This window comes from Mus musculus, chromosome 2 (assembly GCF_000001635.26).
Source record: "Mus musculus strain C57BL/6J chromosome 2, GRCm38.p6 C57BL/6J".
Lineage (NCBI taxonomy): Eukaryota > Metazoa > Chordata > Mammalia > Rodentia > Muridae > Mus > Mus musculus.
Genome location: NC_000068.7, coordinates 152,457,250 through 152,481,766, shown reverse-complemented (window position 1 = coordinate 152,481,766; position 24,517 = coordinate 152,457,250). Strand labels below are relative to the sequence as shown.

The window sequence follows — 24,517 nt, the reverse complement described above, 5'->3', positions numbered from 1 at the left end:
GAAGAAACTAGCAATAGAAAGGACAACCCTCAACACAATAAAGACTATATATAACAATTCTATAACCAACATTATGGGGTGGAGCGGGGAGAACATGACTCCTAAAACCTAAAGGCAGTTACAGGTGCCTACTATCTCCACTCCTACTCAATACAGGGTTTGGAATCTTAACCAAAGCAATAAGACAAGAAAAATAAGTAATAAATACACGTGGCAGGGTGGGGGTGTGGGGTGCTGGAGGAGATGTCTTGGAAGCTAGCAGAGGACTTAGGTTTAAGTCCCAGTACCCACATAGTGGTTCACAACCATCTGGAATTGCCGTTCCACGTTCCAGGGGAGTCCGACCACAGCCAGCACCAACCACACCCAGGTTCACAGTCATACATACATACACACACACACAAGATAAAAAAAATTTAATTTTTTAAAAAGAACACAAATAGGAAAGGAAGAAGAAAAGTTATCTATATTTGTACTCTATTTTACATTGTGCCCTTTTACAATGGAAAAAAAAACCTATTCCAACAGAATGGAAGAAGGTTAGAACAGGTCCAAGAACAAGAGGGGCGGCCCAGCTATCATGATAGAGAAGCCAAAAGAAGCAACACACCAGAGGAAGTATGTGATGCTGAGAGTAGGCGGGGTGAGGAGATCTTCCAGGGGAAGTCACCTGACTGGTGACAGGAAAATGATTCATACCTGTGGTGAAACTCAATGACATCATTTCTGAGTCAAAGGATGTACAGTTAGGATTTCTCATTCCATGTTTCAGAGCTGGGGCAGTGGAAGGGATGTAGTGTCCAGGAAGCATTCAGGAGCAGGCAGAGTTACTGAGGTGCCGATGGAGCAGGGTACCAAAGCATCCATTCAACAGTGCAGGCCTTTGACTTTCCCAAACACCACCTGATGTTTTTAGTCTCTGGAGTGCTGGAGGGAGGCTCAGAACCTGGCCAGGACTCTATGAGTGGTTCCATTAAATGTAAAGCCTGAGCTCACCTGATTAGACAGGATTCTTCAGGGTGCATTAATCTTCCCTAGTCCCCCCAGACCTCCTCAGCCTTCCCACACCAAGTGCACCACCTCAGGCTCAAGTTTGCCTGGGTTCTTTCTGCACAATAACTGTACAACATGAGAGATGCTAGGATCTCCCTGTGCATGGACACTGCAGAAGGATTTGCAGTGACAGAAAACACCGAGTGCTGTGTCCAAACGGGAGATCTCTCTACCTCAGCACCACAGGCCTGTGTGTGTCTAAAATCTGTGTCAACTAGATATTCTAATTGCTAGTGAAAGAGCAGATGGGGTGCACACCAGAAGGAATCCAGATTGCATTGCATCCTAAGCTTCTCAATAGCTGTCGTCCCCTCTCATCAAAGCTGTGTGTGTGTGTGTGTGTGTGTGTGTGTGTGTGTGTGTGTGTGTGTGTGTGTGTGTATGTATGTATGTATGTGTCTGTGGTTCTATGTGTGTCTGTGGTTCTGTGTGTGAGTGTGTCTCTGTATGTGTGTCTGTGTGTTACTATATGTGTGTGTCTCTGAGTGTGTATGTATGTGTATGTGTTTGTATATTCTCATAGTTTCTTAGAGACATAAGAAAATTCCCTGCAGAGTGTGAGGCGAGCATGGGATGACACAGATGAGACGTTTACTTACTATCCGAGTTCCCTCCCTGGAACCCAAAAAGTGGAAAGAGAGAACTGACTCCCTAAAGCTATCCCCTGACCTACACACACACACACGCACACGCGCATACACACATGCACACACCACCACCATGACACATGCATGCCCTGATGCATGCACACAAGTGTGCGTGTACAAGCACACATGCTTAACTGTCTAAAATTATTTTTAATGTTTTTTTTTTTTGAATGAAGAGAACTACTTGAGATCTGTGAAATACCATCTTGGCTGCAAAGTGGAGAGACTTGCTGACACCTCCCCCAGCATTCACTTAATCTCTGTGTCCCCATTTCACAGGTGAAACGCAAGCAATACAGCAGCTAACCATTCACATTTATAATATCCAGACAAGGAGCGGATACAGGCAAAAGGGTCGAACTTTATTGTGTGCAGACTCAAGTTCACAGAAGGAAAGAGACAGGACAGAAGCAGCCCACTGGATTCCATGGGGCTGCAGGGGACAACGGCCTTCGTGAACAAGTGGTTCATTCAGATACTGATGGTGTAGTATGTGACCGTGGGCAGGATCATATAGTCTTGTACTTTTGACTTGTCTTGGAGTTTGACTGTCTCCTCAACGACTGAGTGCTTCTTGTGCTTTTTGTTCTCCAGCTCATTAACACAACAGTATTTCCCATGCAGGCATCCCATCTCAGATATCTCCACTAATCTGCATTTCTTCCTACAGTAGCCTTCTACGTTGCTAAAACATCTTTTGGGCTGTGCACCATCTGAACATAGGAGACAACATGGAGTAGGGTTAGTCTCTGAGGGAAAGCAACAGATGCAGCTGAGTTCACAGGGAGAGACAGCAGACACTGCCCCCTGTCAGCATCCACTCCATCTCAAAAGGAAACCCCATGCCGAAACAAAGGAAACTTAGAACACGCGGATTAAGGACGGATAAGGATCTGGATTGATGGCTCAGCAGCTAAGAGTGCTTGCTGCTCTTGCAAAGGACCCAGGTTTGGTTCCCAGCACCCACATGGTGGTTCACAGCTATCTGTAATGTTGCAAGAAGTCCGGCATCCCCTTCTGACCTCTCTGAGCACTAAATACACATGTATTGCACATACATATATGCTGGTAGAACACGTGTACACATAAAGTTAATCTTTATCTCAAAAAAAGGACATTTGATCCTGGCCAATATCCAAATAGCCTTACAAATACCCATGACAAGAGAGAGAAGGACGCTCTAGCTCCTCGTTACAGTCTGAGATGGGTACCACCCTATATCAGGCAAAGCCTGCCCTACTTCAAGCTCTGAAGTCAGCACACTCTCAGCCTTGTGTCCCCAGACAGCACTAATGCATCACCATCAGCACACTTCAGAGTTAAATCAGCTTTTCAAAGGACATCCCGGGCTGGGTCAGCAGGATGGCCCTGCAGATAGATGGCTGCCCAGAAAGCCTAGAAGCCTGTGTTCAATCTCTAGAACCTACAGAAGGTGGAAGGAGAAAGTAAGGTCACAGAGTTGTCCTCCGACCTCCACTTGCACACCAGGACACACATGCAACCGCAAATATACTTCACACATATACAATAATAATCAAACAAAGCTTTTTTTTTTTTTTTACATTGGCTCAGAGGCCCAAACTCAGATTCTGATTCTTACACAGCAAATACTCTTACTTACTGAGTCATCTTCTTAGCTTTTTTTTTTTTTTTAATTTAAAAGAAAATCACCTAGGTCAAGAGAGATGTCTCAGGAGGTTCAAATCCCCTGCACTCACATAAAAGATAGGTGTGGCTAAGCCCGTAACTCCAGCCTGATGGACGGGGGTGCGGGGGGGGGTGGGGGCAGGTAAAAACAAGAGGGCTGTGAGACCTTAGCTGCCAGCCTAACTCCAGGTTCAGTAAGACACCTAGTCTCAAGGGAGTGAGGCAGAGAATGCTAGAGCAGACACCCAAAATCCTCTTCTGAACTCAGAGCAGGTGGGTGGATAGTCACAACACACACTCACACACAGCATCATAGACGTGTGTGTGTGTGTGTGTGTGGTGTGTATCGCACACATACAACACCACAGACACACACAGCATTGTAGACTCTCTTTTTCTCTAACACACACACCTCTTGTGTTACACACACTGTAGGCATCAGGTACCACCCTTGCCAAGACCTCGTGAGCCACAGTTGCTCCTGAAAACTTATTTCCCCACCTCAGACAACTTCTCCAGTACCTGGCTGTCCTCTCTCTCACTCTCTTCTTCAACTCAGATCAATGACTTGCCTAGTGAGCAAACACAATTTGTTGGCTCCCTTCCCCTCTGGAGATCTCTACCACCCCCTGTTCAGTGGCACGCACTCCGGTCCGAAAACTCTCTGTCTACACAAAACCAGACAAGCCTTCTGAATAAATGTGAAAAGCAAAGATGTTTTCTCCCTGTTACAAACTTCATGATGAGGCAGCACCCTCGAAGATGAGAGAGGTGCTCTTTGAAGGACACGAAAACCCAATATGGCTTCTTGCAAGCAAGGCAGAAGGGAATCCTAGATTTCAGGTCTCCATCCACAAATGTGAGGCTTTGCATCTTTGCACCTAAGCTAAATTTATGTAACACTCACATGCCAGAGGAGAAAAAAACTAAGGTTCAAAAGGAATAACTCCCTGAGTTAATTAACTACTTAATGAGGAAGAACAACATTGGCTGTATGCTGTTCACGTCGCTGAGATAGCCGGAGCTGAAAATGGTTGATTAGAAATGGGGATGGCCACAGTTCTCAGGGACAAACTGCTCAGCATCATAAAGATGAGTCAAGACAATGGGCCAACCAGTACCTTCACCATGGATGCCTCTGACCTCATAGCTCTCTTCCAAGGCACCCAAGAGAACGGGCACCACTGATAGTATCAGCCAGCACCAGCACTTGTGTCTCCTACTTCATGGTACATTTGGACACGTTACCTGCAAGTGCCACAAACAGCAAAACAAGGAGAACCTGAAGCAGCTTCATGTCTTCAGATCCTCCCGAGACAGCAGGGGATCCTGTGGTGTGCCACTCACTGCCCAGAACACCACCAGCATTCCAAGTCTGGGTTTTAACTCACATGGACAGACAGGGAGCCCAAGTCCAACCCCACCTACATTCCCAAATTTGAAATCCACAGTCACACAATGTTCCAACGTTTCCCACCTACTCCATTTTTTTTTCAGGATGTGAACCCCTGCTGTGCTCTCTCCACCTGGCTGTCAGCCCACTTGGGTCAGGTTTGGTTAACTAAACTCCCTGGTTTGGATGAGCCATCCCTATGCCTCTCACTCACAAAAACAACCCAAAATGACACACAGCATTAGATTAGAATACACAGAAGACTAAAGATGAGACATCCAACAAAATAATGTTTATTAACGAACTGGGTTGGCCATGTTCTCAGCTCAGCACCCGTGCATCAGTTAGGGAGGAAGCACACTGTGCTGGGGTCATTTGTATTTCTAGAGTTTTCTTTTTTTAAATCTAATGACATTATTACACCCTGAAAGTAACACTTAACCCCTACATCATCAATCCATCCATTCCTAAGTCTGTCTGTCCCTAAGTCTATCCATCCATCTGGCTGGTCCTTTCATGTCCCGGAGCTACTGTCAAATTACCATCTGAATTAGGTACAAAAGCACACAGCCTCCTCATTTTCAAAGCTGTTTATGACTAAGTTGCAGGTTTCTCTTGAGTAGGCTGGAGAAGATAACGAGATCTTGCTTTATAGATGTGGCCAGTTGGTTGGTTTTTTGTTTTGTTTTGTTTTGTTTTTTAATCACCTGTCAACATATTTTTCTCCCACCAGCATTCACAGCCTTAAAAATTGTCTTTAATACCTTACTTATAAAGAGATTTTAAGTGTGTTTCACTTCTGGCAAAGGTTCTCTGAATTCCACTTAAGATGTTATCTTTCCAAATGGTTGGACATGTTGAATCCGGAAGAAACAAGAGTACTAATTCTTGCACACAGAGACTAAGAGAGAGAGCTGAGATAAGACTCTTCTGTTGGTTTGTTTAGAAGCAAAGAACAGAAGATTGACAACTCATGCTTCAAAAATCACTTGTATCAAAAAGAAAACAGAAAAAATACAATATTCCCTTTTTTTAAAAAAAATTTATTTTATTTATATGAGTACACTGTAGCTGTCTTCAGACACACCAGAAGAGGGCATCAGATCCCATTACAGATGGTTGTGAGCCACCATGCAGTTGTGGGAATTGAACTCAGGACCTCTGGAAGAGAACCAATCCAGGATCCTTTGCAAGAGCAGCAAGCACTCTTAACCCCTGAGCCTTCTCTCCAGCCCACAATATTCCTGTTTTAAAAGATTTTATTTTTTTATTTTATGTCTGGGTACCACATACACACCTGGTACCCATGGAGACCAAGAAAAGGCATTAGATCCCTTGGAACTGAAATTATAGTTAGTTGAAAGCTGCCATGTAGGTCCTGGGAATCAAACCTGGGTTCTCTGAAAAAGCATTGCCTTTAACGCACATACTTTAAAGGGAAATTCCTTTTATACTTTTACTCCAGAAATTGTCATGCTAGCTCAAATAGCAAGGCCCATTAAGGCTGTATATACTTCAGTTCTTTCTTAGTATATTTCGATCCTAAGACTTAATGTACACTGAAAACTGTGTATTATGGGGACTAGAGAGATGACTCAGTGCTTAAAAGCACTTTATCTTGCAGAGGACTCAGGTTCAATTCTCATCACCCACATGATAGTTCTCAGTCATCCATAACTCCAATTCTAGGGTATCTGATGTCCTTGTCTTACCTCCATGGGCACCAGGCATACATGTGGTATACAGACATACATGCGAGCAAAACACTCCTCCATTTAAATTAAATAAATAAATCTTGAGCTGGATATGGTGGCACACACCTTTAATCCCAGCACTCAGGAGGCCGAGGCAGGCAGATCTCTGAGTTCGAAGCCAGCCTGGTCTACAGAGTGAGTTCCAGAACAGCCAAAGTTACACACAGAGAAGCCCTGTCTCAAAAAACAAAGAAACCAAGCAAACAAATAAATCTCCCTTTTAAGAAAGAGACCTGAAGAAAACAAGAGTCACTAAAAAAATGTGTATTATGATTTATGAAATGCACATCTAAGCCCCTATTTTAAAACTCAGTTAGCAATTATTAAATACTGCGTAATAACAGGCTCTGTCAACACAGTGCTTACAAGCACAAGTGCCTGAGCTCCTTCAGCAGAACCCACCGGTAAATGCCTGGCATAGTGGCATACAGTTGTGATTCCAGTAACCAACAAGTCAAGTGCCTGATTCTTCCAGGTATCTAAGCCCAAGGTGACTCCAACTCAACATTCCTCCTCGGATTAAACAGTAGCAAATGGGAGAGAGGAGATGATCCTGCTGACATGAGGGCTCGTGACTGTAATCCCAGCACCAGGAAGGCAGAGACAGGAGGTCCCTGGGGCTTGCTGGCCATCCAGGCTAACCTACTCAGTGAGCCTGAGGTTTAGTGAGAGACCCTGTCTCAAACAATAAGGTAGAGGGTAACTAAGGAAGACACCCAACCCCTGAACTCCACACGCAAGTGCATGTACATGCCAAATGCACACACACACACACACACACACGTGCATACATGCATACATGCAACAAACAATAAATATTTTATATGTACAAAATTTAACTGGTTGAAAGAACATGTGTGATAGCTATTCTGGTCGTCAACTTGACTGTATCTGGAATTAACTAAAGTCCCCAAAATGTCTATGGTACACCTGCAAGAAATTTTTGCTTAATTTGAAGTGGGAAGATCCACTTTGAAATTCTGATCTTTGAGGTGGAAAGGTGCACTTTTAACCCAGTAAGATTCATTTTGGACTTCAGAGCCACGATTCTAAATTAACTATAGAACCTAACATGGTAAGTTTGTGTTACTCTATGTTGTCAAACATGTGACAGCAATGAAAAACCAGATCAGTATTTGGTCACACACAAAAACTGATCCAGTATAATTCATGACCAGAACATGGGATCTGAATCAAGCTTCAAGTTCTGCCCTGAGACTCTACACACTTGATAACTTCAAGTCTAGAAACTCAAACTCTGTGATAGTTTAGTTGTACACACACACACACACACACACACACACACACACACACACACACGCATACACACACGCATACACACACATACACAGAAAGAGAGAGAGACAGTGAGAGACAGAGAAAGACAGAGAGAAACAGAGAGAGAGAAAGAATATTTTTTGAGACAGGGTCTTTTTCTGAACCTGGAGCTCACTGGTTGGCTAGGCTGGCTGGTCAGAGAGCTAGCCAGGGAAACCCCTGCCTCCACCTCCCCTGAGCTAGGGTCCCAGGCATGCACTGGCAAGCCCAGCTTCTTACATGGATGCTCGAGAGTCACGCGCAGGTCCTCACGCCTGTGTAGCAGGCACTTTACTAAGTGAACCAACTCCCCAGCTCCAAGCTGCAGAGAATTTCCTCTAAGACATTCCAAAAATTTAAATCTGAGCCCAATACATCTATCCCTCGGGTAGGCTGTTGCAGAGAGATCAGAGGTGTGTCTAAATTAATTTATAGCCAGTTTCCAAATGATGAAAACTTGGTTCTTGACGAAGGACTCTGAGTGCCCTTTCAAATGTTCAGAAAAATAAATATATTTTTTCTACCAAAATATCCTCAGTTTAAGTTGATAGGTTATTTTGAGAAGACATTTCTAAGGTTAAGTAAAAACTCAACAAAACACCTGTCCTTGCTAGGTATGGTGGACACACCTTCAATACCAGCACTCAGGAGTCAGACAAAGGTAGATGTCTGTGAGTTTTAGGCCAGCCTGGTCTACAAACTCAGTTCTAGAGTTCCTGGTCAGCCAGGGCTACATAGTGAGATCCTGTCTAAAAAGAAAAAAAAGAGCAAACAAACAAAAATCCCAACTGAGAAGCACTTCTCATTGTTTCAGACAAAAAATTTCAGTTACAAATAACTGTTCATTTGATGTCTCAGAGCAGTGCTTCTCAGCCTGCGGGCTGTGGCCTCTTTGTGAGTTGAACAACCCTTTCCCAGGGGCTGCCTCAAAACATCAGAAAACAGATATTTACATTACAATTCATAAGTAGCAAAGTTGTAGTTATGAAGCAGCAATGAAAAAACATTATTGCTAGGGGTGACCACAACCTGGGGAACTGTGTGAAGGGTCGCAGCGTCAGAACAGCTGAAAACTACTGACATACGGGAATGTTCAAAGTTCAGAAATCAAGGATTTACAAACTAGCCAAAATTATATTCCTAATCTATTCCCTTTTTATTATCAGAACAAGAGGCAGCAAAAGATACTTTTCCAGTTGAAACTCTCCATCCCATAACCCTATAGTCCCCATAAAGCACCTTTCTCTAGCAGGAAGCCTTTGTATGGCTAGCCCGACTTTCATTATCTTCCACTGAAATGTCCTACTTCGGATTTCAAGTACCACCTAGTGGCCAGTTCCTTCCTAGTTGCCCAGACACCAGCGTTTCAAAATTGTATGATAACTCCACAGAAGTAAATTTAATCAATTATTCTGCATGGTCCACAGACACTTAGAGACCTCAACCTCAAAGACTGTACTAACAGGGGCTGGAGAGATGGCTCAGCAACTAAGAACACTTACTGTTCTTTGCAGAGAATCCAGGTCTGGTTCCTTGCACTTACAGCTTACAACCATCTGTAACTCCAGTTTCAAGGAATCTAACACTATTCTAGCCTCCATAGGAGGAGGCAGAGACAAGAGAACCCAGGGGCTCAATGGCCAGAAAGTCTGGCTGATCAGTGAGTTCCATATTCAAATCCTTTAATGCCAACACTTAGGAGGCAGAGGCAAGTGGACCTCTGTGAGTTCAAAGCCAGCAAGCTCCAGGCCAGCTAGAGGTCCATGTGGACTCAGTTTCTAAAATAAAATGAAATGAACAAAGAGACTATAACTGGTTTTAACTGTTATGAAAAACCCTCAAATTGTTTACATACACAATGATATCACACAAAATACCAACTACAACCTGAGCCTAACACTCGCCAAGTATGTGAGGTGCTGGGAGAAAGTGCCACATTTGCTGGTCCTGAAATGCATCTGTTTGAATAAATCAAGTTGTAAAACACCCTTTGAAACAATTATGGATATTTGAAAGTGAACCAACATAGGAATGCCATTAAGAAATGTATGTTACCCTGTTCAGCAATGGACAGGACAGTCCCCTCCTACATGCCGCAGGCTAGGAAATAAACAGCTCGGTTCTAGGAGTGAGGGACCTCTTTTGGAGTTGTTGGCTAATGAGGTCCCAGAGAACCCCAAATACTACAGATGATCGTCATGGCTAGAATTTGACAGAAAGACCCCATTGCTGAGCCGGGCGTGGTGGCACACGCCTTTAATCCCAGCACTCGGGAGGCAGAGACAGGTGGATTTCTGAGTTCAAGGTCAGCCTGGTCTACAAAGTGAGTTCCAGGACAGCCAGGGCTAAACAGAGAAACCCTGTCTTGAAAAACCAAAACCAAAACCAAAACCAAACCAAACCAAACAAAACAAAACAAAAAAATTTTTAAAAATTAAAAAATGGAAACATTAAAATTTAAAAGTGGGGCTAGTGTTTAAGAACAGTTTCTCTTTTAAAAACTCTAAGACTTAAGCCCACCCCATTATTAATATTATTTCATAATTATTCTCTCCCTCCAGATATCTATATGGCATAACTCAGATTCATGATCATTTTAATTCCCGGGTCTGTTAACATCTGCTAATGCCCAAGCCAGTGTGCTGGCATCCTCCTCATCCCTAATGCTTTTCCTTTTTCTCAGACTGTTTAAAAGTCTCATGGACCTTTTTATCAAACTGCAAAATCAAGTCTCTTTACCGGTGAACAAGCAGGACAAATAGATTATCTGGGCCTCTTGCTGCCCTCTACTGGCAGAATTAATCTGTGCAGGTTAAAATGAACACCATGTAGCAAAAGTTTAAAATACGTTTGTGTAGCAATTGATACTTCTTCTAATATGATCGTTGCTTCTTTTCACAGGCGCAAAAGCACCTCAGATGCTACAAATCACTTATGATGCATCTTTCTAGGACGTCCATTACAACCAAAAACCTGATAACGCTCCTGCTTCTCCTAGCAAACCCTTCAAGGAGTTTTCCGATTTTATGGAGTAGTGATCACCTTACTGGAATCTCTTACAAATCACAGGGTCAAGCTATCGTAGAATGACACCATCGAGTAATCAAACAGCAAATTTTAAAAGTGAAAGTTGGGTAAGTAAACCCGTTTAAATCCCCACACACTACATTCAGCCATGTTTTCTTTAATTTTTTTCACTTTGAAAGATAATGTGTCTTCTAATGGCCCAGAACCTTTGTTCCTAAGGGAGATATGGCCTAAGATGTAGCTTAAGTAGATATCTAGATACTAATCAATGGAGAAGGCCAGGTGTTCTAACACCAGGGAGAAGTCATGCTTGTATCTTTCCAGAAAATAAAGTCCCAGATGACTCTTGTTCCAATGCTTTCAACCAGGACAGCATCTGCTAGTCTGCCAGACAAGTAAAACATCTGTAGACAGACAACACACCCACCAAGAAGAGACATCCCAAGAGGGAGAAGAAGCCAGTGACTTGGGGAGACACCAAGGCTTTAACTCATCAAGCTGAGACCTTGGGGAGGCAACAAGGACACAATACTTCTGTCCCAATCACTGTTCTATTGCTGTGGAGAGACTGCATGACCATGGTCACTATTACAAGGAATGCATTTAACTGGGGGCTTACTTACAGTTTCAGAGATTTAGTCCACTCTCATGATGGGGAGAATGGCAGCAGGCAGGCGTGGCATCAGAGCTGGGAGCTACACCCTGATCCATGGGGGGGGGGGGAGGGTGGAAAGGGAAAGAGAGAGAGAGAGAAGTGAGAGGAGAGAAGTGAGAGGAGAGAGAGAGCTTTTGAAACCTTAAAGCCCACTCGCAATGACACATTCCCTGCAATAAGACCATGCCTCTTACCCCTTCTAATCTTCAAATACACTCCCTAGTAACTAAGCATTCAAATGTATGAGCCTACAGAGGCCATTTTTTTTTTATTCAAACCACCACAACTACTAGCCCCAAAATGATGCTGATATGTTTACTGACTATATTACATATTAATTCTCAGCTTGTCATGCAGAATCCAAATGCTTTTGATGGGGGAGGGGGTGGAATAAAAGGCTTTTCTGTAGTAGACAACAGTAGGATGTTGTCTTGCCATACCAAGAATTGTTCTTATTCTTTAGGATCATTTGTCCAAACAAAAGACAGTAGACGAATATGTAGCCACATGAATGGAGGACATTTTGGTTAAACTAATCTAACTGATCAATCCAAATGCTAGAATACAAATTTTAGCATAATTAAGTACCCTTTATAAAGCTCTGACAGTGGAAACTATAGTTATATAATGATAAAGAAAGGAATATCTAATGTACTGCTTACTAAAGTTACTATTATTGTACCTAAAGTAGTGCTATCTGTTGCCAATGGTTTAGAAAATAACCTCTTGCTTCGTTTGGCACATGGCAGTCAATGAGAAAAGTACATTGCCTCTCACAGCCCTCTGTAACTCCAGTACTGGGAGATCTGATGCGCTCTTCTGGCCTCTGTAGGTATCAGGCATATATGTGGTACACAAATATATGCAGACAGAACACTCATGTACATAAAATAAAAAATTTAAAAGAAATTATGTCGATAGAATTTTTAAAAAGAGGATGTGACGTTGAGAGGGAGAAGGGGCAGGGTCCAGGGGGAACTAGAGGGGGTGGTAGTGGGTGGATGGGATTAGTGCGCACTGGATAAATATATGAAACTTTCAAAGAATAAAAACATTATTGTAAAAATAACAAATGAGATTGTGAAAAAGTGCTGCCAGTGTCCCTTGCTTGAACATTGGTTGATCTTTGTACCCACAGTGACCAACAAGGTAGAAGAGAGCCCCGGCAGCTTATGAAGCACTCTCGCTCTATCCTCCACGTTAGGGGGACTCTTAGACCACGTGGAAAGGTCTGGCGTAGACATTCTGGCAGCTTCTAGCTCACAGCCTGAATCCCAGCTAGAATTGACATGAGTGAGCTTCCAGACTCCAGGCTTCAGGCTGTGAGTCTTCCATGCCACGGACAGGATCGCAGGAAGTCAACGCCCCTGCTCCGATCTGTCTGCACTCTCAAAAGGTAAAAATGGTGGGCACAACAATGGATGCTTGTGATCACTGTGTTGGGGAGTCACTTCTTCCGCAGCAGTGTCCCTGCGGTGGTGCATTTTTCAGGGGTGGACATGTGTCCTGATCATTTCTTTCCTAAGCAGAATGCATCAGTGATGCTGGTTCTTGGGGGTTCGGGGCCCCTGAGGGATGATGAAACACACTGAAGCCACAGCGCTGGTTTCAGCTCATCCCGTGAGTAACTCACTGACCACGCCACTTAAAGAGCCATCCTGGGGATTGGAGAGATAGCTCAATTGGTGAAATGTTTACCTGTGAGCATGAGGACCTGAATTTGATCCCCAGAATGTGTTACAGCTCTGAGGGGAAAGTCATCCTGGCAGTTGGGATCCAAGGAAAACCATAACACCACATTGCACAACTAACCTCACACAAGAGACACAGGAGGCCAGCTGCCTCTGCTGAGGTGAGGAACAGTAAAGAACAGAGTGGGGAGCTGGTTTCTTGGGGACAGAATTTTCTGGAGGATTGAGCTCAGACTTTTTACCCTACACAGAACCCACGTTTGTTTGTTTGTTTGTTTGTTTGTTTGTAAAGCCAAGCATGGTGGAGTGCACTTATAATTTGGGGGAGGCAGAGATAATGGGCGCCTGGAGCTCTCGGGACAGCCAGCCACTTGCTGAGTTCCTGGCCAATGGGAAACCCCAACAGAGTGCCTATGACCTCCACTCAAACGCACATGCACCTGCACACAAAGGAAGAGTCACACACACAAACTGAAGAGAAGAAAGAAAGGAACACAGGAAGGGAGGGAGGGAGAGAGGAATTCTGAAGGAAGGAAAAGAGGGAGGACGAGTTTCTTCTTTGCATCCATTGCTGCTTTTGTGTTAAGAAGCCTATGAGACTTGGACCAGCCCAACAGAAAGCTAAAATCTCCAATGCATCATGGGAAGGCTAAGACCTCCAGTGCATCATGGGAAGGCTAAAATTGCCAGTGCATCTTGGGAAGATTATGTCATGGGCAATCACCACCAGCTGAGCCTTCTTGTTCTCCACCAAGGTGGTGACGGTATTGACTCCTGCTCAAAGGACAGGTGGTCTCTTAGTTGGGACATCACCTTTGCCAGCAGCTTTCTTCTCAGCACAGGCCAGTAGCCTTTGCTTCTTCTCTTGCTTTGTCTCTGGCCTGTACTTGTGGGCAAGCTTAGGCAGCTGAGTAGCTGTTTGCCTGTCCAGGGCCTGGGTGAACTGGTTAATGGCAGGAGGTACTTTGAGCCTCTCATAGAGGATGGCTCTTTGCTTCTGCAGCCTGATGTAGTGGGACCATTTAACAAAGCGTGTTAGATCTCTTTTGGGCTGGATGTCCTGCCCAATGCCAAAGTTCTTGGGCCTTCTCTCAAACAAAAGATTGACCACCTTTTTGGCCTCCTGTTTCTTGACCACGGCAGGGTCCGGGGCCACCTTCTTCCCCTTGTCCTTCTTTCCTTTGGGCATCTTGCTCTGCTGGTGGAGAGAGCTTGTCTTTCTTTTTATCTGTTCTTTTCTGTTTAGAAAGAATCTTTCTACACAGCTCAGATGCCCTCAAATTCACAATCCTACTGCCTTGGCCCACCAAGTTCTGGGATTTCAACGTGCACCACCATGCCCACCTTGCAGGGAATACTCAGTTCATGATGTCATGCTGTCTTCAGCCCCAGAGCAATGCTCACAGAGACAACTAAGGATCCGTTAGAGGCATGGTTGAGTCAGGAGCGTCACCATGATAACAGAAAAAAAGGAGGAAATGTTTAACTCATTCCAGAGAGTGAATATCAATCAAGGACACTGAGCACAAGGAGTGGCCCAGAGTGAGGGTGAGCTGGGGTGTGCTCCTGCAATCATCGGGCCCCAGGAAGAGCTAAACATATTCTTTATTTCCAACCCCTCATCTGTAGCATGGAGACTCTTGCACCAAGGCTTTCTAGCTACCTTCCTTTTTCTGAGTATTATAAATAATAGGAGAAAAATAATCACGTGATTGTTTTAAAATATTTATTTTATGTGTATGGTGTCTTGCCTCGTGTATATGTCCATACCACATGTGTGCTTGGTGCCCACAGAAGTCAGAGAGGGGGTTGTATCCTCTGGAGCCGGATTTCTTGGCAGTTGTGAGTTGCCATATGGATGCTGGGAATTGAACTTGGGTCCTCTGGAAGAGCAGCATCTTTTCATATATATATTTTCCTGATTATAGCATATTTAAACTTTTTCATTAATTAATGTATTTACTTTGCATTCTGATTGCAGCTTCCCCTCCCTCCTCTCCTTCCAATCTCTCTCTCTCTCTCTCTCTCTCTCTCTCTCTCTCTCTCTCTCGCTCTCACTCTCGCAGGCCCCTTTCCTTTTCCCCTCAGAGAAGGGGAAGCCTCCCATGGATATTAATATGCCTTGGTGCATCTTCTCCTATTGAGGCCAGACAAGGCAGCCCAGTTATAGGAAAGGGGTCTAAAGGCAGGCAACAGTCAGACAGCCCCTGCTCCTGTTAGGAGTCCCATGTGAAGACCAAGCTATACTTCTGTTACATATGAATAGAGGGCCTAGGCCCATCCCATGCATGTTTTCTGGTTGGTGATTTGGTCTGAGTGAGCCTCTGTGGGCCCAAGCTAGTTGATTCTGCAAGTTTTCTTGTGGTGTCCTTGATCTCTCTGGCTCCTTCAATCCTCCTTCTCCCTCTTCCACAAGATTCCTCAAGCTCTGCCTAATGTTTGGCTGTAGCTCTCTGCATCTGTTTCCATCTGCTGCTGGGTGAAACCTCTCAGATGACAGTTATACTAGGCACCTATCTGCAAGTGTAGCAGAGTATCATTAAGAGTGTCAGGGGTGGTGGTGCACACCTCTAATCCCAGCACTCAAGAGGCAGAGGCAGGCGGATTTCTGAGCTCGAGGCCAGCCTGGTCTACAAAGAGAGTTCCAGGACAGCCAGGGCTACACAGAGAAATCCTGTCTCGAAAAAACAAAAACAAACAAACAAAAACGGAGCTCAGCTTTGGGACAGGTCCTGGTCTGGAGACTATTTGGTCCTCTGCATGCTGAGTGGAGACGAACATCAGGACTGCTCGTGAAGCCTGAGGTAGACCTGAATGGAAATGTGATGGGCACAGCTACTCTTTGCAGGAAGGGGACACCTGTCTGTGCATGGCATAAAAAAAATGTGTGATTAGGGCCAGAGAAATGGCTCAGAGGTTAAAAATGCATACTGCTTTCTGGGACCAGCTAGAAGCCAAGGACCATGGAAACTCCCAGAAATCTAAGGGTGACCCTAACTAAGACTCCTAGCAACAGGGGATATAGAACCTGAAACAGCCACCCCCTGTAACCGGGCAAGACTTCCAGTGGAGGGATGGGGACACCAACCCAGCCACAAAACCTTCAACCCACAATGTGTCCTGCCTACAAGATGTGCAGGGATAAATGATGGAGCAGAAATTGAGAGAATAGCCAACCAATGTCTGGCCCAGCTTGAGACCCATGCCATGAGAGCCCACCCCTGACACTTTTTTTTTTTTTTTTTTTGGTATTTTCAAGACAGGGTTTCTCTGTATATCCCTGGCTGTCCTGGAACTCACTCTGTAGTCCAGACTGGCCTCAAACTCAGAAATCTGCCTGCCTCTGCCTCCCAAGTGCTGGGATTAAAGGCAGGTGCCACCACACCCAGCTGAGCTCCTTATTTGAGGGACCTGTTCTGCAGGTCCATCTCCTCCTAGTCTGCTTCCTTTGACTGGAGAGGCTGAGAAACTTAGGCTTACCCTGCTCCAGTGTTAATAACAAGTGTGGGGCTGGAGAGATGGCCCAGTGGTTTAGAGCTCACGCTCTGTTGCACAGAACCAGAGATCTGTTCCTAGCACCCAAATTGGGCCACTCACACCCACTTTTAACCTAGGTAAGAGGATCCAAGGCCCTCTTCTGGCCTCTGGGGGTACTGCACTCTCATATACATACCTGCACACAGACACACAGACACGTGTGTTTGATTTTTTTTTAATCTTTTAAAATAAAAGAACAAGAAGTATAAAGATCATCTTTTTCTTGCCTTAGATATATTGTGTTCCACCCCCCACCCCAGACAAAAAATAACACATAGAAGTTTGCTGAAAAACTGTTATCAAGCAGAATCAGGGAAAACTCAGCTCCCCTGAGCAGCACACAGACCTCCTTGGCTGCACTTCACTGCTCATTGCCCAAGGCCATGAAGAGGCCAATAAAGGCCAGAGCTCAAGAACACTAGTCCAGACCCCGGGCTTTTCTACCACTCAGCCATGAAGCTCCTTTTTCCTCTCTTTGCCAGTCTCATGCTTCAGTCTCAGGTGAAATCAGGTAATGTAGAGGCCTGGGTTTAGGGAGGGTGGATGTGGGAAAGCAGGATTGGGCTGCCCGTGGTGCTGAGACCCCCTAAGAGATGCTGAAAGATGACATTCCCCCCACCCCCCCAAAAAAAAAGTGTGGCTGGAGAGATAACCCAGTCCCTAGACTGTGTCTAATGGAGACACCAAGGAGCTACAGGGTAGGTGGGGTACTGTTTGTATATTCAGGAACCGTCTGACATATTATGTAGGCTTTGTCTCTGAGCTTGCAACTCAGCCCAGGTCTTCTGAGCTCTATTTCTGGCTTAACCATCTTTTATATTTTTAAGATCTGTATGTCTGTCAGGCATTGGTGGCACATGCCTTTAATCCCAGCACTCGGGAGGCAGAGGCAGGTGGATTTCTGAGTTTGAGGCCAGCCTGGTCTACAGAGTGAGTTCTAGGACAGCCAAAGCTACACAGAGAATCCGTGTCTCAAAAAAAAAAAAATCTGTGTGTGTGTGTGTGAGTGAGAGAGAGAGAGAAAGAGAGAGAGAGAGAGAGAGAGAGAGAGAGAGAGAGAGAGAGAATACAGTGGGTGTAGTATATGACACAAAGAGAGATCATAGAGGCACATGCATGTGGAGGTCAGAGGACAACTTCAGGTGTCAGTCCTTGCCATCTATCCTGTTTAGGCAGAGTCTTCTGTTGTTCGCCACTGTATATGCCTGGCTAGCTGGTCCTTGGGGTGGGGAGATAGTCCTACAGGTTCTCCTGTCTCCGCCTCCCAATGCACTGTAGGGACACTGAGATCACCAACACCTGCACCACTGTATCTGGCTTTGCATGGGCTTCAGGGCCCACATCTCAGGTCCTCATGGTTACACAGCAAGTGCTTTGCCTGCTGAGCCTTCTCCCCACCCCCATCAAAACCATCTCTTAATGCAAAGGTCTAATCTCCATGTAGCTCTGTGCACAAGGAATGAAATGCTTACCTCTATGTAAAAAGAAAAGACTTTTAGGATTCGGTAAGCAGGTCTATGTCTCCATATCAGCTTTTCGAGGGGAGTCTTATAATTTCTCTCAGATTCTGTCTTCCTGGAAACTCTTCAACTACCATTAGGGTGTCTAGGGACACACTATAGCACATGACAAAACAGGGGTCCACTTTTCTTGAAAAGGGAGAAAGATGGAGGCTTGTTTCCGTGATCAAGAAACACCCAGCTACTTAGGAGAATCACAATGAGTCAGACAAAGAAAAGAAAGAGACAGGGATGTCTGTAAAGCTCTCATGCTGGGGACGGAGTCAGGTAAGTCTGTGTGTCCTTAAGTAAAGTCCTTAACCACGTTCAGCTTCAAAACCGGCGTGAGAGTAATGGGGGAGTCGGCGTGAGAGTAATGGGGGAGTCGGCGTGAGAGTAATGGGGGAGTCGGTGTGAGAGTAATGGGGGAGTTGGTGTGAGAGTAATGGGGGAGTCGGCGTGACTGTTTCTGGTTCTAACGCGTCTGTTCTATGGTCCTTGGAAGAACAACGAGAAGATATACGAAAATAACAAAACAAATATGTACCTGTGCAAAAATAGTCTCTGGGAATTATTTATGTTTTATTGACATACATTAATTATATACAATAGTCGGATTCTCCATGGCATCTCCATATGCACATGGTGTGTTTTTATTGCATTTACTCCTTATCCGCGCTTGCCCCTCCCACTCCTGCTGATCTCCATTCCCACTCCTCCTGGCTATCCCTTTCTAACTTGATGTCTTTCTGTGTGTGTGTGTGTGTGTGTTTGTATGTGTGTGTCTCTGTGTGTGTCTCTGTGTGTGTCTGTGTGTGTCTGTATGTGTCTGTATGTGTGTGTGTGTCTGTATGTGTGTGTATGTGTGTGTCTCTGTGTGTGTGTGTCTGTATGTGTGTGTATGTGTGTGTGTCTGTATGTGTGTGTCTGTGTATGTGTGTTCTGTGTGTCTGTGTGTATATGTCTGTGTATGTGTGTGTATGTGTGTCTGTGTGTATGTCTGTGTGTGTGTCTGTGTATGTCTCTCTGTGTGTGTCTGTATGTGTGTGTGTGTCTGTATATATGTGTATGTGTGTGTGTGTCTGTATATATGTGTATGTGTGTGTGTCTGTGTGTGTGTGTCTGTGTGTCTGTGTTGTGAGTCTGTGTGTGTGTCTCAATGAGTTTTATTAGGGTTGCTTTCAGCAGCGTGGGTAACTTATCGGTGGCTACACCACTGAAGAAAGCATCTCTTTTCCCCAATCATCCTCAGCTACATAAAGATCCTCAGGAAGGGCTGAGGCCTCTCGAACCCCTTTTCCTTCCACAGCAGGATGCTGACAGACCCAATCTTGTGCAGGTCATCACAGGTGCTGCAACCTTGGGAAATTATCTGCTGCTATATAAATTACCTCTAATTTGCATAAAGTGATAAAATTATTAAGGTAGGTAACAAAGAAACAAAAGTTTTCTTTTTTTCTTTTTTTTCTTTTTCTTCGAGACAGGGTTTCTCTGTATAGCCCTGGCTGTCCTGGAATTCACTCTGTAGACCAGGCTGGCCTCAAACTCAGAAATCTGCCTGCCTCTGCCTCCCCAGTGCTGGGATTAAAGGCGTGCGCCACCACCGCCCAGCAAGGAAAGATTACTTAGTTGAGGGAAAACAGTAAGACATTGGGGTGTAACATTCAGCAGATGAAGATGAATTCCTAAGAACAGTAGGAAACTAGCTAGAGATGACAACATATGGGTTATGTTAATACTGACGAAGTTGGAGCTACACTAACAAATAAGGTCTCGGATGCACAGAGTGTTCAAAGAGGCAAGCCGTGAGAAAATGTTATGTCCCAGGAAGCATAGGTCTAGTGACTGACAGAGGTCAAAGATGACAGGCTTCAGAAAAGACAACACTCCTAAACACCCTATTAATTCTGTTTTAGAATTCTTTCTTGGTTTATTCCACTCAACATAAGCCCCTATTCCATTTCTCTCTTGCAAATGGTCATTCCATTCTTCTCTGTGACCCACAGAAAGGAGAGTACTACATGTTGTCCTATTTGAAAGAAAAGAAATAGTCCACCTGAATATATACCAGTGACTACCCAGGCTGGCCAAAGAAGGCTTGCTTTGATCAGCACACATTGTACACATATGCTGAAATCTCCCACTGAACTCACTAATGTAGCATATGTTAAAATAATAATCATGATTCTTTCTTGGACTAGTTTTACTGACATTGGTGTTTTAATAGGAATTACAGAGGGGGATGGGAGGCTCTGCTGGTGTGGAAGATGCAAGATTGGAGGTCAAAAATGCTGTCTTAGGGCTGGAGATGTAGTTTAGTGAGAGAGTGATTGCCACAAAGTCCTTCATCCAAAGCCCAGGACCACCAAACAGAAGGGAAGAGAAGGGAAGGGAAGGGAAGGGAAGGGAAGGGAAGGGAAGGGAAGGGAAGGGAAGGGAAGGGAAGGGAAGGGAAGGGAAGGGAAGGGAGGGAGAGGGAGAGACTGGAGAGACTGGAGAGGAAGGAAGGAAGGAAGGAAGGAAGGAAGGAAGGAAGGAAGGAAGGAGGAAACCAAGGAAGGAAGGAAAAGGAAGAGGAGAAGGAGGAAGGGAGGAGGAAAGAGAGGTGGGGAAAAGACAGAGAGAGAGGAAGAGAGGGAGGGGAAGGATGGAAGGAAAGAAGGGAGGAAGGAAAGAAGAGAGGAAGGAAAGAAGGGAGGGAGGAAAGAAGGGAGGGAGGAAAGAAGGGAGGAAGGAAAGAAGGGAGGGAGGAAAGAAGGAAGGGAGGAAAGAAGGGAGGGAGGAAAGAAGGGAGGAAGGAAAGAAGGGAGGGAGGAAAGAAGGGAGGAAGGAAAGAAGGGAGGAAGGAAAGAAGGGAGGGAGGAAAGAAGGGAGGAGGGAAAGAAGGGAGGAAGGAAAGAAGGGAGGAAGGAAAGAAGGGAGGAAGGAAAGAAGGGAGGGAGGGAAGGATGGAGATGCCATTCTGAAACCAAGATGCACACCCATGCTCTTGAGCCAGAAGCCAGAAGACAAACTCAGGTGTCTTTCCTCAGTTACCATTCACCTTGTTTTTGTTGTTTTCTGTTGTTCTTGGGACAAGGTTTCACTGTGTCCCTGGTTGGCCTGGAACTTTCTATATAAACCAGGCTGGCCTCAGACTCACGGAGATCCACTTTCTCTGCCTCCCGAGTGCTAAAATTAAAGGTGTGTGCCACCGTTGCCTGACTCATTCATTTTGGTTTTTGAGACAGGATCTTTCCTTGGCTTGAGGCTCATCAATCAGGTTATGCTAGCCAGCCAGTGAACCTTAGGGACTTGTCTGTCCACCCCTGCCTTCCTAAACATGCTACCACACCTGCCTTGTCTATATATATTCTTAGGACTGAACTCACTTCCCTATGCTTCGGTAGAAAACACTTTACCAGGCTGGGCAGTGGTGGCACATGTCTTTAATCCCAGCACTTGGGAGGCAGAGGCAGGCAGATTTCTGAGTTCCAGGAAAGCCAGGGCTACACAGAGAAACACTATACCCCCCAAAAAAAGAGAGAGAGAAAGAGAGAGGGGGGAGAGAGAGAGAGAGAGAGGGAGAGAGAGAGGACACTTTACCAACTGAGTTATCTCTCCATCCCATTCTTGAATATTTGTAAATTTGAAACAAGGTTTCGCTGTGTAGCCCTGGCTAGCCTGGAACTCTCTATGAAGTCTAGGCTGGCCTCAAACTCACAACCATCTGCCTGTCTGTGCCTCCCAAGTGTTGAGATTAAAGGCATGTGATTAAGGTTGCTCAAGAAGAGGAGACAAAACAAGAGATTTATTATCGGCTCCAGGTCTTCTCTGCGGCACCACCATCATTCAAACACTGTCCCCAAAGGCTGACAAACACCTTTCACTCTAATCCCCTCCCACCAGCCGTCACCATCACCTCTAATGATTAACCCTGGCCCAGTGTTTTCTCCCTCTCTCGCCCCCATGCAGAATTTGCGACCGTGAAAAGATGCTTAGTGGGCTTTGGGAAATGCAAAGACAGCTGCCTCGCTGATGAAACCCAGATGCAGCATTGCAAAGCCAAAAAGTGCTGCATTGGCCCCAAAGTGTCAGAACTGATTAAAAGCTACCTGCGACAAGAAATACCCCACATACCGGATGAGGACATCGTAGAGATGATGAGAACGAAAAAGAATTCCACAGAGGAAATGCAAGGAAAACAAGCCTTAATGGCACTCTTCCAAAGCCGAGCTGCCAAGAACCTTTTGTCCAATACCAACTCTGCTATGGGCCCAAACGCCTTCCCCGTGAAGTCTGTCACCACCAGGACCAGGAGACGCCGCATGGGCGCTACTGCTTCCACCAAGATGCACATCAAACAAAGCAAGGATTCTGCCAATGCTGCCCCTCGGCCCCGACCTGGACCACCTTAGACATGCCCAGGGCTCCCATGGCAGTGGGGAAAGCATATTAGTGGGTAGCAGGTCTTTCTCCTGGGGCATCAGGCTCCTCTCTGCTTCCACAGGCATTAAAATAAGACATAACTGTTCTGTAACCCAGAAATACAATAAATAGCATTGACACCTCCAGTCTGTGTAATGAGGTCATTCTTCCTGGCGTCCCCCAGAGGGCTGAGCTACAGAGGGCTGGATTTTAAATTTAGATGCCAGGAGAGAGCAAGCCCTGGCTCCACAGGTGCTGAGCATCAGGCCTCCTCAGTGCAATGCTCATTTGATGGACTTTTCCTGTGGCAATGGTTAAGACGTACTTTCTCTTATTGTAGATCTGGGGGAAAGGCCCCTGTGCAAACCAGAACACAGAGGAAACAGAAGCTGGTGAAGTTCACTTCCGTAACACTTTCCTTAGTATGACATCTGAAACAATATTATCAGCGCGGAAGTTATTCTGACATTTTTCACCTGTGTGACCTTGAACCATTTATCCATACGCTACCATCAATTTACTCATTCATTACTAGAGATACCAACATTTTGAATTTAGCAATCTCAGACCACACCTCCTTTCTTGTTCCACATGACGGTGGCATGGCCCTCGGTCCCAGTCTTTGGAAAGCTTTTTCTATAGCATCATGGACATATAAACACCTGCCTGTGTTTCATCTGTGCGACTTGATAAGTTTGGCACACACAAACACCAAGGAAGTCATTATCAGAGGTAGAGGCTCTGCTACCCATTGCTTCTACCAAAAACTAGGAAAGTCACGCCAGGTGTGGTGGCGCACGCCTTTAATCCCAGCACTCGGAGGCAGAGGCAGGTGGATTTCTGAGTTCAAGGCCAGCCTGGTTTACAACGTGAGCTCCAGGACAGCCAGGGCTACATAGAGAAACCCTGTCTTGAAAAAAACCAATAAATAAATAAATAAATAAATAAATAAATAAATAAATAAATAAATAAAAGTCAGAAGACAGAAATTGGTGGACGACCTTGTGCAAATTTGTTGGTTCAATAAATACCTAACAAAAGCCACTTGGGGAGAACGGGGATGCAGACAGCTGAATACGTAGTGGGAATTTGTTGTCCGGATGAACATATATGCCCTGATGATTTGTCCTTAGATTGCCAATTTGTCTCTTGAATTCTGTAGTCCAAAAATCTTTACATATGAACTTTCTGATGTCTAATTCATCCTTGAGCCTTGTAGTATCTTTCATAAACCTTTCTATCAATCCCTCTCCCACTCAAAACCCCATGTTCTCCAGCTTAGTAAAATACACCATCCATTTTCTACTTCTCCCTGCTTGGCGGACACCATCTCATTATGGGGAAGCAAAAATAATGCCTCGACCGCCATTTCCGGCCGATCCCTCCAGCGCCGAGTCAGCTCCAATTAGTGCAGGACTCGAGGTTTCCGTTAGCCTGCCGGTGCACGCTGTGTGCAACAGCCTACCCGGTACTAAGGCCACACAAGGCCACTGTGGACCGCACCCCTCCCCAGGGCTGCTGCCACTGGGGTCTTCTTCCCTACTTCATCTTCTCTCTCTTCTCTCTCTCTCTCCATCTATCTTTTTTCGGATTTTTGAGACAGGGTTTCTTTGTACAGCCTTAGGTGTCCTGTAGCTCTGTAGACCAGGCTGGCCTCGAACTCATTGTGATCTGCATGATCCGTAAGAGGACAAGTTTGTGGAGTCTGTTCTCTTCTTCATCCTTTACAGAGGTTATATCCCTGAAACCCAGGTCTCCAGCCTTTGCCACAAATGCATTAAAGTTGATTATTGGAAGGTTGAGGAATTACTACAGACATTTTAGTTGTTTTCTATGTCTTAAAGATTGGTTGACTGATTATCTGTGTTTTCCTGTATGAATTTATATGTA

General features: G+C 45.1%; 2 protein-coding genes and 1 pseudogene across 2 annotated transcripts; 1 reads left to right on the top strand and 2 right to left on the bottom strand.

The window, feature by feature from the left end:
• Window positions 1–1,832: 1,832 nt before the first annotated feature.
• On the bottom strand, window positions 1,833–4,704 carry Defb20 (defensin beta 20). The gene is made up of 2 exons (NM_176950.3): window positions 4,596–4,704; window positions 1,833–2,413 (listed from the first exon to the last, which is right to left on the bottom strand). The coding sequence occupies exons 1-2, from the start codon at window positions 4,642–4,644 to the stop codon at window positions 2,172–2,174; spliced, it is 291 nt and encodes a 96-aa protein (NP_795924.2). The 5' UTR covers window positions 4,645–4,704; the 3' UTR covers window positions 1,833–2,171.
• Gm14156 (predicted gene 14156) lies at window positions 13,844–14,392 on the bottom strand (annotated as a pseudogene).
• Defb23 (defensin beta 23) lies at window positions 17,147–22,712 on the top strand. The gene is made up of 2 exons (NM_001037933.2): window positions 17,147–17,232; window positions 22,175–22,712. Exons 1-2 carry the CDS (start codon window positions 17,175–17,177, stop codon window positions 22,615–22,617), a joined length of 501 nt encoding a protein of 166 aa, NP_001033022.1. The 5' UTR covers window positions 17,147–17,174; the 3' UTR covers window positions 22,618–22,712.
• Window positions 22,713–24,517: the final 1,805 nt, after the last annotated feature.

What these genes read in the sequence shown, in the direction of transcription:
- Defb20 (NM_176950.3), bottom strand. Translation starts at nt 4,644, where the DNA reads ATGAAGCTGCTTCAGGTTCTCCTTGTTTTGCTGTTTGTGGCACTTGCA. An exon ending in GCTGTTTGTGGCACTTGCAG is followed by an intron (nt 2,414 to 4,595) that starts GTAACGTGTCCA and finishes TCCTATGTTCAG; the next exon opens with ATGGTGCACAGCCCAAAAGA.
- Defb23 (NM_001037933.2), top strand. Translation starts at nt 17,175, where the DNA reads ATGAAGCTCCTTTTTCCTCTCTTTGCCAGTCTCATGCTTCAGTCTCAG. An exon ending in TCAGTCTCAGGTGAAATCAG is followed by an intron (nt 17,233 to 22,174) that starts GTAATGTAGAGG and finishes GCCCCCATGCAG; the next exon opens with AATTTGCGACCGTGAAAAGA.